Below are 19,554 nucleotides of genomic sequence, written 5' to 3'. Positions count from 1 at the left end.
ATGACAGTGAGTTTCTGTAAAATTTAAGTGCACTTTAGTTCTTCACACCGTTTAAAACATCTTGAGCAACTCATCATTGTACCAAAGAATCAATTCACTCTAAGCACAGATTTTCCAGTGGTAACTTCTAGAAATTTTGTACCAATACTGACAAAAATCCCTTTTGCCATCCTTTTCCTCTGAACTCTGTTTCAGCTCCATGTAACACGAACCACTGGGATCACACTGAGTTGTCCCTCTGAACTCAATCCCATTCCTGGCATCAGCCTTTGTGCTTTTGTAAATGGCCTCAGGACACGACCATGTGAAAATTCCTACGAATACAGGCCTGTCACAAGAATATCTGTCTGCATGCAACAGACAACTTCTGACTGCACAAATTTCATCCATGACAACTAGAAGGGCATACCTGAATTTGCTGCACTAGTCCTATCTTTGCCACAGGCAGGACCACATTAAGTTTCAAGGAAATCTGTGTAATACACACCAAACAAAAAAAGCTTACGCATATTTTAATCACTTTAGAAGTATCACCCTTCCTCTGGAAAGAATTGATTATATACATCAATAATAAGGAAGATATCTAGTTCAAAGCTCTGAAAATTAGACTTAAGATCTCACTTCAGAGTTCACTAGTTCAGCTTGCAATTTTCAGCATACTTTTGAGATCTTGGTAAAAGGCATCTTTTTGTCTGCACAGTAATGAAGACTTTACATACACTAATTACTTCTAAACATCGGCACATTACTAAGAGATTATAAAGCAAAACAAATTTTGTGCGAAGCATCAACTTCTGAAATAAGCAATTATTACAGAATTTAATGAAAAAAATACATACTAGGCATTTTGTAAAGATCTGGGAAGAACTTTGAAAACAAAATGCCTGGATTAATCTAGCAGAGGTATGTTGATACGATGGAAGTCTGAAAGCAATTATGAAAAAAACACTCTGCATCCGTGCTGGTCACAAAGTGTTCAGTCATAAAAGCTTTGATTTAAATCATATTAGCACAGTGTGGTGGAAGCATGCAGCACCACAACATCAAAGGAAATGCCCTGAAAATATGTATCAATTTTTCTTTTTTTTTTTTTTTTTTTAATCTCTCCAATAGGAGTATACTTTTAGGTTCCAACTCATGTGTGTATTGGAAATGCTTTGTATATCCAAAGAGAAATCAGAGGGGAATGAAAAAGAAAAATAGCTTGAGGGATGCAAGAATCTCACCATACGTTTAAGTAAAGAAATAACAATTCACTTGTAATAGGACTGTCCCATTAGGGTCCCTGACTGCCATGAAAATCTCAAGTGACATACTCTCTTCTTTCTTAAATTCACCACCTTGAGATAATGAAAACAACGTGGCTTTGGATTTGGACTCACCAGATTTCTTCAAAGGCATGCTTCACAGCTCTCCAAAAATTCTCTGGAGAAAAGCACACTTGCCTGAACCTCACAGTCTCAGTAGAGGGGATACTCCTGTTTCAGATAAATCTGCTCAGACTTCTCAGAAGGATGTGATCACTGAGAATTTCCCATTTTTGATTATAGCTCAGAGAAAATAACAGTTTTCTCCTTTGTTTTGAGTAACTTTTCAAAACAATGCAAATAGACTGCCTGGCTGCTTGTAGAGACAAAATAAAGAACTTCACTTAGGAACAATTAATTCCTCTTCAGAGTAAATTTTCAGGCATGGTAATTAAGAGGATAGAACATTATTGCTTTGTGTAAGGATGACCTTTTTGAACTTCCCAGTCTGACAGAGCCCAGCTGGGACTGGACTGATATCATCCATAGTACCATGTATTGTATTTGTTGATCTCACACAGGGTACCATTTGTTACATCTTTACTTTCTAATGTGGAATTAGTTGTTGTGTTGTTTTTGTTTTTGTTTTTTTTTCTCCATAAACCGGTTTGTTACTGATTTGAAATGATTCCAAGGGCCTATCTGCATTTCCCCCAACACAGTTTGAGTCAGGGTTAATATCTGAGAGCACCTGGGTCCTTAAGGGAACAGCCCATTACAGCCCACGACAGCAACTATGTCTCTACGATTTATGAAAAGAAAGCAATATGTGCCTGTTTCGGTGCCTGTCGTTTGCCTACCAATGGTGCAGTGCTCCCCATTCCAGCCCTCTCTGCATTCACACTTCCCATCTTTACAAGTCCCGTGCTCCGTGCAGCGGGGGTGGCACACGCGCTGGTCACAGCCCGCTCCTGTCCAGCCCTCCTCGCAGCGACAGGCCCCGCCGATGCACACGCCGTGGGTGCCACAGTCCACCGAGCACACTTCTAGGAGAGACAACAGCAGTCACAGCCAGTTCTAGGAGAGACAACAGCAGTCACAGCCAGCCTTGAGGAAAGGGGACACCTCAAAACACCTCTGCTCAAAGCTGCAGCCTCGCAAAAGCTGGCCTCTCACGTTCTGATGAAAACCGGCATTTAGATTTTGTTTAAAAGCAAGCTAAATTAAAAGTTGTTTTGATGCCTTAAGATTTTAGGCTTTATATTTTTCAAGTCCTGTATGCATTAGTACATAATTCTAAATTCCATAGAAAGTGGAATGTCTGCTGTCTACACATTTTGGTCAGACGAAACAATTCCTCTAGGCCTGAAACTCAAAGACACCCTACAGCCTCAGGCCCTGAAGAGTATTATCAAAAGTGAATTTGGGGGGATCAAACTGGGGGTAAATGACTTCATTACCTGAAGATGTAATTGGAGAATTAACCCCTGATATGTAAATGAACCAACCTAAAAATTGTCTGAAAAACTCGTGCCCATCGTCCAGCTTGGGTGTAGCCCCTCGGAGGTTTTTGAGTGCCCAAGACGTATCTATAGAAGGTCTTTAATAAACACCCACTTTATTCTCTTAACCTTGTCTAGCCTCTGCTCTAGGTAGCCACTCCAAGGCATCAGTTTATGAAAGTCTGCTGATGTGCACTGGACAGAGCTGCAGAGCTGCATCCTCCAGGCTGATCCAAACCTGTCAGAGGTGCTGTCCCCAACAGCACAGGAGGGGAGCAGGCGGCTCTGCTTCACTCCAACCTGGACCTCACTGATCTTGACAGATATTGATCTGCTAAGAATTGAGACTGAAACTCACCTAAAACTCATTTGGCAGAGAATGGCAGCAATTCGTGGTCATTTAGAATGATGGGTAAAAGTCACTTTCAAAGGAGAGATTTTGGATTCCTATTACTAACATGGTCAGTTATCTGGTGTCTCACTCCGAATATTCTACTGTTCTCTGCCAGCTGAAGTTGCAGATAAGCAGAAGGATCTTTTGCCCCATGCATCACCAAAGAAAGTGGCAGCCAAACTCTCATTCTTGAATTTTTCTGACTGCTTATCCATAAAGCAGAAAACACATCTTGATATTCATGTCACTGGTGGGGTATTCCAGCTGATTAACCTTTGGAAATAACTGAATAACTGTGAAAAATGTAAATATTGTTTTGAGAGACTTAGTTTTGACCTACGGGACCATCTCAAGGTTCAACTGGCAATGTAAAAGCAAAATTCCCTGTATATTTTTTCCCCATAAATGAGGGATGTTTTCATTTACAGCTGGGAAACAGAAGTACGCTTATGTAACTTTTTCAGTCTAAAAGAGAATCAGTGTTAGAACAAAACACAAACTCCTAACTTGCACCCACCTCACAGCCCTAATTTAAGGATGCAATGAAAATATATATATAGACGTATATACACGCTTCTTCCCAACAAAATTAAAAAAGTTACAATCGTGTAACATTTAAATTAAATTAAATGTGTACCAATTACACAACTAAATGTGTAACAAAGTCAACTTTCCAAATTGTTCTTGCATTTCAAACTTGCCTCGGGTAGTAAAATATTAACAAAGCATTAACAAGATATTAACGTTATTTGCAAGGTGATGGCAAAATGAGGAAAAACTCGTTTTTCTTACCAACGGAGCAGTCGGGGCCCATCCAGTTGGGGTCACAGCTGCAGAGCCCCGTGTCGGGCAGGTAGGAGCCGTGCCCGCTGCACTGCTCGGGGCACTGGGCTCTGGGCAGCTCGCAGTTCACTCCTCCCCAGCCTGGGCTGCACAGACATTCCCCGTTCACACACACCCCGTGGTTGGAGCACGTCGGGTCCAGGCAATCCACTGCGGGAGAAAACAAAAACCGCGTACACAGGCGTCACTCCACGCCAGGGGAGGCTTGGGAAACCTGCTCTGAAAAGGCTGTACCGCGGGGAGAAACAAAGCAAATCGAGCTGGCTCTCCAAGTCATATTAATACCTGGTGTGAGAATGGGAAAGTGAAGTAATTTGCATTTTACGTTAAATAAATCAAGCAGGGTTTGACTGTGCAATGACAGTTTACTGCAGGAGTGCTGTGATGGAGAAGCATGAAGGCTTAAAAATAGCACTTAAATATCTATATATACTCAGAGTTCCACACATAAACCTGCAGACATTTCTTCTGAAAAACACTGAAGCTCCAATGACCCATGAACTGCATTTCAATTATGAAATAAGTTAATAATTTGCAGTTTTTACAGGATTTTTTACTTGGAGTATCTTTATAAAAAACTGCTATTATTACTACTGAAATGTTAGCGCATTGTTTGAACATTAGGGCAGCCACTTCAAGTACACAGAAGTCAAAATGTCAGTGGCTTTCAGCTTCATTTAGACTCCTAATCATTCAGGCACTTCTGAATGTTTGATCCATGCTCCATTAGCAGCTGAGCTGTGCAACTGAGAGCCCTGGTTCTAAACCAGCAGATTGTTTCTCTTAAAAAAGTAAAACCAGATAGAGATATGGATTTCAACCCAGAAACAACAAATGAAAATAGTTATGATGGAAAATGATGCAATGGCATCTCAGTTGCTATTTCAGTCCTATAAAGGAATGTTACAAGCTGTCTTTCAAATAAACTTTATCAGTAACATTATGAGTTTCCAAATTTTCATCTTATATCATGAATCTGCATAACAATACTATGCTTTATTGCCAATACCCACATGGAGGCTTTACCAAGTGCCTTTTGCTGTGGAATTGAAGGCCAAGGTCAAATTCATGTCTTAAATAACTTGAATTCATCTCATGACTGGTATATATTAGCTCACAACAGCAGGACCAAGAATGATTTGCATTCTCTCTTGCTGCTCCAGGAAGATCTGAGTTTATAATGAAAGTGATTTATCTCTCATCTCTTCCAAACTGATCCTTCTAAATTAAGGCAGAGACATTTTCACTCCACCTGATATGAACAATACTTGATCTTTCAAATCTCAACTTTTCTATAAAAACATAGAGCCTTGTCAAGCTATTTTATTTAGCTGCAGAACATTTAAAGCAAGTATATAGATTAGATACAGGCAGAGGATTGAGACAGGGATATTTAGAGATGCAATAAAATGAGTTACCAGAATACAGTAGTACAGAATTCAGAATACAGTAGTACAGGAATAAATTACTGTAACATTTCTTACAAGATTTTCATTTTAATGATGGCATTGGCTATAGTTTTGGGGTTGTTTTTTTCTTTTTTCTTTAAGATTTAAAGCTGAGTTAATTGGACATGAAAAAATTATAATGCATTTTTGTATTTATAGATAAACCAAGATTGGTTTGTGGTTCACCTCAAAGTTGATAAATTCATTAACTGTTTTAAATTACACAGAGTGCTTGTCCTGTATTGTTACTGCTTCTTTGTGATTAGACAAATTATAACTTGTCTGAAGTTTATAATTCATCTTTTTACAATTTCTGTTGAACTCAATGGACACAGAGCTGTAATAAAACAGACTGATTGAATAAAGAGGTACAGTACACAAAAACTTAAGTCAATCTATTTTAAGGATGAAGGTTACTTCCCCCTTACATTTGCTCTATTCTAGTTTTCTTTAGAATATGTATTTTAACAGAAAATGTAGAAGGATAATACGTGTATAACATTGTTATAGGACAGCTAACTTTAGGAGATAATGATAAGTCATAATGTACTCTCCTTGTCAGGAATGTATCATCTTCCTTCTCAAATGAAAGCACTAATGAAAGGAATGTGGAACATATGAAAAACACCACCTTCTGCTACACAAATTAACTGTCTTCCCTCTATCCCGAATTACAGTGCTCATGCAGCTTTGATTTATTTCTGCAGAATGAGCCTATCAATGCCTCTGAGCTCCCAATCTTCCTTGTTTTACAGGATAACACACTAAACACCTTTGTCCTTTGTTCTAGACAAATGTGCTTTACAGCTGTTTTGTTCTATCATCTGGGTAAGTAGTAGCTTTCAAAGTTTAAACTGAGGAGAGTTTTTACTCAGAGCTCCAGTCTGGTTCTATTTTAATACATGCTCAGAGTTATCATCTCGGGCCAGATCCTCGCTGTTGAAATTAGCATAATGTGATTACCTGCAATAGAACTGCACTGACTTGTGTTGCAGAGGTTCTGGCCCTGAGGTGTAGCAGGGTTTACAATGGTATTTAATCAGGATTTATAAATGGACCGTCTTTGGTGTTTAAACAAAGGAGAATGCGCCTTAGCAAGTACCTCAGGCTCGGAACTCACAGCCCCCTGGCAGCTCAGATCATTAGAGCTCATTTAGTGTTGGGCCCTCTGTAGATTTGACAAAAAAAGGTACTGAAAGCAATTTATATCCTTAAGGACAAAAAAGGAGGTCAAGGAGTTTTCCGAACAATATGTACCATGAAGTCCCCAAAGAGCCATGAATTACACTTACAAAGTTAAATGTCATTGAAAAATGACTCGACCAGGAAAGTGACAAGAAAACCAGCCTTAACTTAACCTAATTTGGCAATTTCACTTGTGTCCCCCCAAAGCAGTCTGAATGAAGCCTGACAAATACCCCACTTCATCTTCTGTGCAAATTTGTTAATAGAAAAACAGTGTTTATGCTGCAAAAATTGTGCATGAAAAATATTGATTTTGGTGTCACTTACATTTCAGGTAAATTGTTTGAACAATATAACCATGATGAATATCAGAAATAAAAAGCTATTGGGAAAAAAAATAAAAATTGCTGACCCACTTATTCTAATTCAATATCCTAGTTGGAAAATGGCAAATGAATCAACCTTTGCCATTCCTTTTGAAAGTTCAAATCAATAGAGGAGATTTCATATATTATATATAAATACAGAAATATTATTTCTATCATTCTACCATTACAAGTGTAAATTTTCTATTCATGCAAAAACTTTAACTAAGACTAGATGATTTATTAGAGATGCACCACTTCATGGTGTACCCTTTCTCTCATAACACTCACACATAATGTGAGAAATATGTGCAAAAGAAATGGAATTTTAGAATAGAAACATGGTGGTTAATTTTTATTTATTTGCAAATTAATTCATTGACTTATTTATTGCCCAATCATATATGCAAAAGGTTGAAGTAACCTTTCTTGTCATGGTATTGGCCCCTTCCAAGTTTGCAATCGATTCCTCCTGCCTTTGTAATCCATTTAACTTTTTGGGAAGAGACATATCCTTCCCAGCACAGTGTTGATTAAATGATGTATGTCCTTTCATCTCACACAGCCATTCACCTCCCAAAAACCTCTGTTGACTTGACTGGTTTTGTTGTGCTCCCAATTTTGGCTGGAGTTACCACAGCACCTTTGCAAAAAAGGCCTGCATTGGCTTTTTCTAGAAACTTCTCTGGAGCTGCTGATGTCTTTGCTTCGCCATTCCAAACATTCACCTGAGGATAAAATGGATTAAGCACTGCAGGAGCCCATTTGTCTTACAGGAGTTTGGGGATCCAAGGTAGATAGATCCATGGGGATCCATGGCCCAGACAGACCACAGCCATTCTAGAGAGCTGAAAGCAGAGAGAGAATTCCATGCAAGTACAATCAAGGAAATTACAATCACAGTGAGGGAGGAATGGCTTGCAAGGTAAAAGTTCCTGAATTAAATAAAACAAAGATCATTTTAGGCAATCTACCATAATCTCTCTCATAACACAAGCGTTTATACAACAACAGAAAATGTGATGAAATGTATAAAACTCAATGAGACCAAGCAAACAATTGCAGTTAGTACCAGAAAGAGAGGTTCTGCATTCCTGGAGAATAGACTGGGTGCTGTAGAGCATGTTAAATACAGTGTTTTCCATCTTTGATTTTGATGAGAATGATATTTAAAGCAAGGCATTTTAGATAATTTTTGAGTATCTCCTAGTATCATGCACTCAGAGTGAACTGAGAACTATCAGTTCTAAAGGGAGAAAAAAGGACAGTAAAGCATTTTTTGGATATAGTTTAAAATGTAATACATTAAAACAATGCAAAACCTCTTGTCTTCAACTGAATTCTGGAGAAAAGCTCTAATAACAAGTGTTGGATTTAGTGGAAGAAGGTGACAGGAGTGAACTGAACAAACAATTGCCATGCCACCAGTGAAGATCCTTGGTTTGTTTTTTTTACTTTTGAACTTTTACCATAAGTTCACTCAGGCTAATGCAAGATCTTGTCCTAAAGGTGATAACTGAGGTCCCAAAAATAAAACCCATGGTTTGTTTATCCAGAGTTTTCTTCCCTTTGTTTTCTGATGGGAGAGACAGTTGGAAGGGTAGGATAAAAATCGATATGCACAGTATCAATACAGCTCTGCAACCCATTCAGAATAATCCAGAGAGACTCCTTGGTCCTAACAACATGACATCCCAGCCCTATCACTTTAGCACTCGAGCTGCTTCTCTCTTTGGAGGATTAATAAACTCTAGAGCACAGTAATTTATAAAGAAAAGCATTCCAATTTACATTGTGCATTCTAACAGAAAACTATATGAATGCAACTAGTGTTGAGCTTCATCTATGACCACATTTTGCATGGGTTATTTTTAAAAATTTGTTCATTGTACATACTCAAGGAATTGGACACTTCCAACCTGAAAAGCTTTTCTGCATTTAAAGGACAGTTATTGGTGGTGTGTGCCATCCAACTTCCCTTAGTCCCATATGATTGCAGCCAACAGGAGTAATTTGCCCCACATTAAGTCTGTAAGTAACAGGGATATCCAAGTCTTTCAAATATTTTTCATCAGTTTCTGTCTTAATAGTGATTGATATGTGCTTTGTGTGAAGTTGAAGCTATACAATTTTATCTACCTTTTTCCTCTGCATTTTCCCTCCTTTTTCCTCTGCATTTCACATCTAAATTGTTCAGTAAACACAATCCATAAGAAAAGACTTTTCTTAGCTCTTCACAAAGGAATTATTCAGGTTTACTTGTGGCAGACACTCTTAATACTGCAAAGCAATGGATACAGAAGTCCTGAATTCTGATAGATCAGTAAAATTGTGTTAGACTACATTTTTACCCTCTTTTACCTGCTGCAGCAATTTTACGCTTAGATTTTTATTCTATTCTTTCCATTTTTCCTAACCATTAAATAACTCCCAGATCCAGAAAACAAACTAACAACAGAGAAAATAATTATCCTACCTTCCTCACAGTTTTCTCCTTTATAGCCCACAGAACAGACACAGTTCCCTTCGATGCAGGAACCATGACCTCCACATGAGGGGTCAATGCACTGGCTGATGGGCACATCACATTCTGGACCTTTCCAGCCACTGTAGCACAAGCAGGTGCCTTTGGAGTACTGACCATTGCCACTGCACAGAACCGGGCAGGCAGCTGGAAAACGGAATGGAAGAAAAACAACACACAGGGTCATGCATGTAGTTGTGTAAAAGTGCACTAAAAATCCACTATCAAACACTTATATTCAAATAAAAAAAAAAATCTGAGATAATTCGTAGTGGTTCAGTTCTTCATTTCTCAGACAAATAATTTGATTGTTACTTAATAAAGCACATATGTGTTGGGCATTCTGAGAATACAACTGCTGTTCTTTGGAGAATGCTGATAATGTTTGGGATAACTTATGAGGTAATGTGAACAGATGTGAGTTTGACATTACTCTGCTTTGTTTCCTCTAGGTAACATCCAATTTTCAGATAGAACACAAAACATTCAGTCCCCACAACGGCTTATTATATGGCATCTTTCTTCTACCACAACACTTCTTATAAGTAATGTCCCCAGTCTTTTTTTGACCCTTTGGTTTCCAGAGCAAGAATCTTTACCACAAGAATGACACAAGCTTTCAGTGACTACAAATGCATCTTGCCACCACTATCCCTGCTAAAACTTGTTTCCCTGAATCCCAGTGACAGCTTTTGCCCTGTGTGTACTGGCAAGAAAGCACCATTAGCCATTACCCCTCACCACTGTACTGTTCAAGGGGGTAATACCTTCTGAGCAAATATTCATTTATGCAAATGAAGTGAAGCCTATGAATAATAAAAGTAGTCAGTAGGTCTTGGGTGCCAGGAATCAGATGTTGTACATATGCAGAGCAATGGAAAGAAACAAGTGGTTGATTAAAACCCAGGTGCATGTAAATGTTTCACTAAGTCATACTCACTCCTATGTGCTCATGTCGCCCTTGGCAACACGGCACTCGGTGAACTTCTGTGCCTGTCAAAGACTGGCTGTGTGGTCACTAGCCAGAGAAACAGCAAAAATAACAGAGAAATAACAGAAAATGGGAGTAATGAAGTGAGTCTTTGAGAAAAGCTCGGAGCACTTTTGTGCTCTGCTCTCTGATGCAGTTTGATAAAGACAGAAAAGTATTTCCCTGTCTTTTCCCTTTTCAAAGTAATTAGAAATGAACACCCGGTTTTACAGTGCCAGAAATATACTCAAAAGCTACTATTAATCATTAAAAGGTCCTAATGTCTTCTTGGCTTCTATTATCCCTTTAACCCGAATGATCAAGGAGAACCCAAGTAATTGATTTCCTACAAAGAAATGTGCAATGGTCCAGTTATTCAACTTCTCCATTGTTCAGTCCTGCAATCCTTATTAATCTTAGCTGTCCCATTGATTTGCTGCAAAAACACATTTCAGGATAGATTTTTCATGCATTTTCTTATTTGATATCTGAAAAATAATTGATCAGAAAAAAAGAAATTCAGATTTCTAACCTGAAATGTCAGCTAAAATTTAGAGTGCTGAGAATGATTTCAATTAAGACTAAAGATACATGGCTGCATGTAATATAATATGTATAATATTTTTTGGCCTATTTTTCTTCTACAGGAGAGCAATATCAAAGTCAGTATGCTGAAGTTTGGGGTTTGTTACTGCTCCTATGTCTTAGATCCGTATTATCCATCCTTTGGTAACAAGAGGACTTCATTCTACTGCATTCCTGGTGTTCTCTCTTATTATAAGTTTTGTCCAGTTGCTGCAAAATGAACAGAAATTTGAATAAAATACAATTTCCATCAGCAACATTTTCATTTGAGATGTGATATATGTTCACAAGTGCTTTACTGAGTTCAGTGAAGAAGTTTATGGTAAATTTATACTGGTTTTTCTTTTGGCAGCTGTTTTCAGAGCTGTTTCCTGAGCCAGCTGTATTGAAACACCACACAGACAAATTGTCCCCATGCTTCACTCCAGGACAGTCTCTTACATCTTTTTGCACCTCAGCATCAAACACCTTCCCATGCTGTACCACCTGCTGAACCATCAGCAGCTTGACTGCTGTATGACTGCTCCTGCCTGCATGTTCCACCGAGGAGCCTGGCTCGGTTCCCACGGCCTTTCCCTGCCCAGGTATTGCAGCCACTGCTCCTGCAAGTCCCCAGGTGAGCCAGAGAGAAAGGGATCAACCTGGCATCACTCCCACTTTTTGGCTATGAAGACCTGGGGGCACAATTCCTTTGTCCATAACTCTCAATTTCATGCAGTTTAAAGGCTTATTTTAGGCTGCCACTGAGACATTTTTTCAAATCAGTGTAAGAAAGGTAGTATTTTCTGTCCTGCTCTCTCTGCACAGAATAGAGGATTTTGGGCCAGTGATCAGAAGGCAGCCTGTCCAGAAGACCTGGAGTGATCGTGAGTGGCAAGTTTCCTGGTGTCATCTTGCACACCCTGAAACATTGTACAGACCCTGGTCTTTTATTTGGAACTCACTTTAACACAAAAAATCTCTCTCTCTAGGAGAAGGCACCTCTCAGCTCCTTTAGGTGGTGGTTAAGCCTTTTTGCAGTCCCTTTGGTCAAGTCCACCACAGAAGGAAGTAAATATTGCCGGATGCAAATGTTTCTCTACGATCTCTACATGTTTCTCTATGATCTATGATCTCTACATGTTTCTCTATGATCTATGATCTCTACATGTTTCTCTGTGATCTATGATCTCTACATGTTTCTCTATGATCTATGATCTCTACATGTTTCCATGCCACTGCAGAGACTCAGAGCTGCCATTACTGATGGTTTCTCAGTGTGGATTCCCCAGCTGCACTAGGACACACTTGTTCTGCCCACCCAACTCCTAACCATGCTGTGATGAAGCTGCATGGAAGGAACAGGTCTGAGGAAGGCTAAATGGATCTGTGGGCATTAGGCAGTTTCCTTGGACAAGCCACACTCGTTCAAGTCATAAGGACAAAAACTTCAAGCTGACTCACAAGATGGATACAAGTGAGGAACAGCTCTTCCGTTTTGTTGTTTTACAGCTCAGCACATGTGACTCAACTCCTGAAAGGATTTCTGTTCTGTAAACCTCTCCTCTGGCATGAAACCTCAAATAAAGACAATAACTCTATTTAAATAGCACACTCCCTTGAAAGAGGGACTGAGAAGAAATAAACCATTCTTAAAATAAATAAAAAGAGAAAACCAAAACAAAAACATCCAAGCCACTTAATTGTGACCTAGCTAGAGTGGTGTGGACCTGTAATTCTGTGCCAGACACCTGCTGTAAGATCACTTCTCAGCTTGCTTTGCCCCTAAGTCTCACTAAGCAATGGGTAACTGCAGTCCAGCTAAAGGTGATGTGCATCTGCTATTTGGAACTTGTCTGTGGGCAAATCATTCTTAGCTCCTGCTTTTGACCTGAATTTGCAGGGTTCAGCTTCTGGGATATCAGAGCCTGGCATGGCAGAAGAAAGGTTACTGGATGGTGCTGAGTCTTGGGCTAAAATGCTCCCACAGCAGTTTTTTAGTGCTCCCTGACTCTGCTATGGTGCTTCAGGAATTTAAGAAAAGCTGAAAGCCATGTCACAGCTTTTCATTCCTCTCTTCATGTTTCTATCAGGTCAGAGGTCTTGCTGTGGTTCATGGATCTGTTCAGTCCTTGTGAAGCTTGTCTGTAAATGGAACAGCAATCTGCCTGCAGGGGTTTGCCAGGGCAGTCACGATGCCAGTGACACCAGAACTGACTTCGGACAAACAAGAGAATCTGTCACTTAACCTTAGGGATGGAATGGATCCAGCTAAGACACTTGCAACTTAAAGCCACAATTTAATCTACAGCCCTCTGCTGGAGTTATTTTGCAAACTATAGGAATATCACTTTGAGAATAAGAAAAATGACAGAGATTCTGGGATGGATTTTAGCATTTCCAAGACTTCCATGCCACTAAGATTGCAGGAGAAACATGTAAGCAAGAATGCAAGAAGGTCCAGGTTATTATGAGAAGCTGGCTTGCCACTGCTGTAATAAGAAGTTCTTCATGACTGTTTTTGCTATGAGTTTATAGTCTGTCCTGTGTGAGGAAGAGAAACAATCAAGCTGCTCTTCTATAGAGAACAGGAACAGCTAGCCTAAAATGAATTCTGCTGTGCCTGTCTCCTAGATCATATTGCTGCAGGATGACACCCAAACAGTCCACCTTCATTTCACATCCTGGCAGCTTCAGCTGATGTGCAAACTCCTCAAGAATATTCTGGACCTCTTGTTATCTAGGACTGCTTTTGTTTCCCCACGTCAAGTGGACAGCCCCTGGTCCAGGACAGCACCAATTGCTCAGAAATTGTTGAAGCAATGTGAAGAAAGGTGGTTTATGTCATTTATGTAATTTATGTAATAAATTTATGTAATGGAACAATCAAGTTCCATCTCATTTCTGTGGAGAGCTCAATTGCATATCTCACAGCAGCACTGGCAAAAAGTGCACAGAGGTCTTCAGGAATAGTTATGGCAACACTCAGGCAACTTAGACCCAAGGGTATATATCCTCTGAGTGAGGTCTGGGCAAGCACAACAGCTATTAACCCTAAACTTTCTTTGATTTTGGGATTATGCCCTTTACTGGTATTTGAACAAAATCAGACTAAGCTTTTAACATGGGACTCAGCTGATGAACAAACATTACACATCTCTGAATCCTGCAGGCTGCACATATTTCAGAACATCAGTCGAGCAGGAAAGACAAGCCAAACATCCATCTAAAAGTTCTCCCTCTAAAGGATGTTTTGGAGTTATGTTCATATTCCCTGATGCACGAGGAAAGGTGATTTGGTAACAGCCTATCACACAGGGATGAGGAGAGGAGATGGCCAGGGATAATGCCCAAAGAGTCTGGCATCAAAAGCCACCATTCTGTCCAGAGACAAGCCATGGGTGTCCCAGGTGCAGTCTGTGTACACACTCCTCACAGCCCCTTCCAGGGCTCACACACACATTCTCACATAATTAATCTCACATTCTCTTCTAGAGCATGGCAAGAGGCCAGCACAGGACATGTGAGGTGAAAAGCTCTTGGAGGCTGTTGAAGAACTTGGATTAGTTACACAGCTGCTGGGTTGAGAGCCCTTCCCCTGCTCCTGCAGCTCCAAACAGGATGCAAAGGCAGAGCTCTGGCTTGGTTTCTCTTGCTGTAGAGCAAACATTACCCTGGTGCAGAGAAAGTCCACTAGGATTTAGGCTGTCACTTCTCTACTGCAGAGTTTTTTCAGTTCTTCCTCATAAAACAGACTCATTGGCATATTTCTCTTCAAAGTTATTTCAGTCTCTGGACACAAATACATGCAGACTGGAAAGGTTTTTGAATTTGCATCTACAATGCTTGCCTGTCCTGGACCAGGTCAAAAGACATGTCCTTATATTATTCTTATTCTTATTTTGCAAGCAGCTCAGCTTTACATCCAAATGCAAATTTTCAAATATGGCAGAGGAAGAATATAATTTTTGGTCCCATCTCATTTTTTAATGTGTGTACCACAGAATTTTGTGGTGAGATGCCCATGACAAAACTGCACCAAGGGGTGGTGTTTGGGTAAGGGCCAGAATGGCTGTAACCATAATGCTTGCAAGCCCAAATCCTGCAAAGAAGCCACATTGCACAAGATGGTGTGCAAAAGAGATGACCTTGGCTATTTGTTCACCATGTAAATAGTGTGGAAAATCAGGACTGAGTGTTCAAATGTGAGCTTAAGACTGAACTAAAAGAAAATGGAAATCATCTAAGTGTCTGAGTTCTGCTGACTGTTCCATCAATTTTAACAAGATTAATTGACAATTTAAAACTCATGGAAGAATATTCTGTGATGGATCATAGAATTTCAACAAATTCATGGAATGAAAATCTGCAAAGGCTACTGCACACAAAGAGCCTTCATCTGTTGTAGAAAGTCCTAGCACACATATCTCCAGAAATAGAAGAATTTAATGGAGAAGCAACAAAGACAAATAAAAATTTTATCCTCAGCTATCTGCAGTATGTCACCATCATAGCTGAAACCCTGGGTGAAATAGAGTTTTGGTCTCAGCCATTACAGCTTTACTTCCCTCTAAACAAATAAACACATTCTGGACAAAAAACATTCTGAAGAGACACTGTTTATACTCCTAGGTGAGACATGTTCAGCCCTTGTTGAACTGTACAGAATTCTGCCACACCTAAGAAAAATATTTATTTTTATATGTAGGTGCTCCTGTTTAGGAGGAGGAAGTAATTTTCAGTCACAAAAATTCACTGAAGTCATTTGGGCAGTCTTGCTATGCTCTTTGGACATGGAATTGCACAAATTCCTTGTTATATAAAGGGCTGAAATCCACACTTGCCTAATGAAACTAAAGCAGGTTTTTTTTTTTTTTCACTGACCACCAGGAACTGAACTGAAGACAGATGTAGGTCAAACTTCTTAGCACTGAGCCCTACCAGCCACCCTTCTGGGTGCAGTTCCACCAGTGGATAATTAATTCAGACTCTGTAATACCTCATGCTTGGACTTCCTTTTAGCAGAGATTAGGCTGCTACTGCCGGGAGATTATGCATGATTTTGCCAACATATAAAGAAGAAGGATTCCAGTTTTTGACAGTCTAATCTGAAGCCTATAAATGCACTCCAAGCCAGCTCCAAATTGGAGCAGAAAAAGAGGAAAGAGCCAAGACAAATGTTGTGTACAACCACCTGGTTCCTAACGTGATAGATGACAGTAGAGTCACACTCTACTGGCATTTTTCTTATTGTGGTCTTTATGTTGGTGATGCATATGCAGCATTTAGACTACACATATTAATTTCTCTAGGATGGAAAAATTAGATTAATAATTTATCAGGTGAAGATGTGTTTTACTGATGCATGAGTTGAATGCTACAAAAATGCTACCAAAAAGTTGAATGCTACCAAAGCCCCAAATAATTTTAGATTCACTGCAAAAGCTACCACCAAGTTCCTGTTCTCCTAAAATGAAGTCATACCTATTTATGTATGAACAATCTTAATCTAAATGGCTTAACAACAACAAAATCACTATACTCAAAGGAATCTAAAGCATTTGCATTTTAGAAAATCAGCCCAGTTATTAAAAAAATTAATTGCTGTCAACCTTTTTCAAAACGTTGGCTCTAGACTGTACATTAATATTATAAACAAAAAAGTACTGAGACATCCCCTGTCATATTATACACCAAATATTTGCCCTTAATTATCGTATCCCTTGTTGCACCAAGTATTTGCCCACAGACATTTCTAAAAAAATTAGAAGGCATATAAATCTAGTTGCAGCCTGAAAATACAATGGTTTTGTTTGACAACAGTTCCCTTCATATTTTCTGTTTAAATCTATTTCAATCTGTTGGCTGCACATTTCACTACTTGTCTGCAAACCTATTTGTTTTTACTGACGTTCATTTGTGGATATGAAAATCTGAAGTAACTTCTAAGACCACTTCATGATTTACCTTGTTTCTCTTTTACTAGTTTATGCTAATTGTATACTACTTTCCTTGTGAGAAGCTGCTCCATCCCTAGAAAAATCAGACCCAAGAAAATCATTCTGGAATGGGAGAATGAATGAATCCAAGAGTGTTTTCTCTCACCTGCTTTTTGTGCCTCACAAACCTACTATTTGCCCAGCCAGGAAGAATGGTGTTTGGCTAGTCTGGCAGCTCTTCAGAGATCAGTAAATTCACTAACTCCCATCAAGCTGAAACATTCTTAAGAACAATTAGACATTAAGAACAAATGACAATTAGAATGCTCTACAGAGTCTTTTTAGGTTGCTCTAAGAGCTCGTGCTCTTCCAAGCAGGAGTTATCTTCTAGAAATTCACCCAGAAGCAGGAGAATGAACAACTATGAAAAAACTGGCACTGACATGAGGTGGTTTAGTAGTTACTTCATGAAATGCTTTGGCTACAGAACACAGAACTCATATAAATGGTTTAACACTAGTGCTGGTTTAACACTCTGCCCTGGTGGGCACCAGCTCAGCACCCAGAGCGATTGTGTCTCACAGCAGCCAAGCTCTGCTCTCCCTATTGCAGCTGCCCAAAGCCAGCCCTACCAAGCTCCCAAACTCTGCACATTAGCAAGCCAGGAGGAAACCCACAGAAGAATTTCCAGAAGGACAAAAAACCCATCAGGTGTGTCAAATCTCTGACATTCAGAAACCATTTGGGGAAAGCAGCACACGCTGACTTAAGCACTAAAGTATGGATGCTTTAATTAATCCGGGGTGAATTTAATTGCTTTAGTTAAGTGGAAATCGGGTTAAAAATGATGCAGAGCATGCTGGGGTGTGTTAAAAACATGACATATGAGTTGGATGAATCGATAAATTAAAACTGCACAGATGTTTTAATTAAACCCAGGAAACTTAACAAAGATCACTAGAGACTTTTAAGCCTATGATTAATTCAATTCATTTAAAATACCTGTAGAGATATGGGGATGCCTCCATTTTGGGAGTTATAGAAGTTCTCAATCGATAAGTACTTAAGCTGTTCTACAAAAAAAATGGCATGATTTTTATAGAAGTGACTGGACAGCATTAACTGCACAATTAATATTTACATTCTTCCCAATGCAGCAAACTTTTGCTTTGGCCCAAATTTATCACAGCGGTCATGCTTCTTCTCATGCCTTCAGCAGGAGCCTATCCCTCAAAAAGAAAACACTTTCTGTTCCCTCCTCTACCATTGTACAAAGTATCTATTTCCATTAGATAATTGCTTTGCTTAACAACTGTTACAAAAAATCTATGTAAGAAATACAAATGTGTCTTCCCATACTAGCACCAATTTCCAGAAACACCATTTCTTAAAATGATCTCTTTGAGGTTGCTCAGCTGTACAAGTAAATTTTGCTTGATTATTTAACCCCTATAATATTTTCAGTAACAATAACAATGCAGTCCATCAGAATAAGTAAATCAAAACTAAGGCAATATCAAATACCAAAGAACAATTTTCATAGTGGATTGAGAGAACTGAAGCCCCATCACTGCTTTTGTGAAGATGAGCTTAGACAATCTCACTAACCACCAACAAAGATCTTAGATAAAGATATTGGAGTGCTTGAAGTGGAGGGAAAGAGACCAGTGTTCTGTCTCACTGGAGAGGTCACAGCTGTACATAAAAAAAAAGAATTTCAAGTGGAATAAAACAAACTACAAATTGGAGATGGAGACAAAAGAGGACATTTGAGTGCACTGACACTTGATAGATCAGCTGGCAGTGCCAGGAATCAAATGTCTTGAGGGCTTTGTCCTGTCAGTACATTCTGGATTCAGCTCTTGGTCAGCCTGGTTGTTTCCTTCTCCATCATGGCAGAAGCTTTGCCACTGTCACTGCCTGTGCTAAGGGAAGACTGCAGATCCCCACACAGTACATGAACAGGATTTGCAACCAGTCCAGATAAAGTCCTCCCTCTCTGCTACATTGGTAAGGAGCAGCACAGTTCAATCTCTTTTTCATGTGCATCAATGCATTCAAGGAAAGGAAAGTTCCCTTGCTCTGGTTCTGATTTACTGCAGAAGAATCAGACTGATTTGCCACTTATTATATGCCTTTGAAAAGGAAGGAAAAAACCCAAAGCAACCAAACCAACTCTTTTTCCTGTGAGTAACACAGAATCAGAGCTGTGAAATTCCTGCTTTGGATATAAGCAGTGAAGTAGATACAAGACCACGCAGAGAAACAAGTTTTACTTCCTACCAACAGATGGAAACCAACAGATGTTGAAATCAGCTACTGTCATAGACAAGCATGCAGATATTCATTCTTATGTTTTGATAACTTTATCACTAGGAAAACTGTGGAGGAAGGCAAAACTAAACTATCTCAGAGGTTTCAGTTGCTATCTCAGTGGAAAGAGTCAGAGAGGAATCAAAGAGATGATGCTTCAAGCTCACAAAAAGCAGCAGTAAGGACAAACATCAAATACCAGAATTCCAAACATAAGTGTTGTGATCCATAACAGAAAAGCACTAGCAGCACAAAGTCAC

The 19,554-nt window shown here is 39.4% G+C and overlaps 1 protein-coding gene across 1 annotated transcript in view; it reads right to left on the bottom strand.

Annotated features, from left to right (window-relative positions):
• Positions 1-19,554, bottom strand: part of TENM2 (teneurin transmembrane protein 2) — a 334,711-nt gene that overhangs the window by 73,791 nt on the left and 241,366 nt on the right. Inside the window, exons 10-12 of the mRNA XM_058848837.1 lie at positions 9,461-9,655; positions 3,936-4,136; positions 2,108-2,293 (exon numbers count right to left, since the gene is read on the bottom strand). Coding sequence (XP_058704820.1) covers positions 2,108-2,293; positions 3,936-4,136; positions 9,461-9,655 — 582 coding nt within the window. The remainder of the gene's footprint in view (positions 1-2,107; positions 2,294-3,935; positions 4,137-9,460; positions 9,656-19,554) is intronic.

This window comes from Poecile atricapillus, chromosome 13 (genome assembly GCF_030490865.1).
Source record: "Poecile atricapillus isolate bPoeAtr1 chromosome 13, bPoeAtr1.hap1, whole genome shotgun sequence".
In the NCBI taxonomy this organism is placed as follows: Eukaryota; Metazoa; Chordata; class Aves; order Passeriformes; family Paridae; genus Poecile; species Poecile atricapillus.
This window is presented reverse-complemented; position numbering and strand designations above follow the sequence as displayed.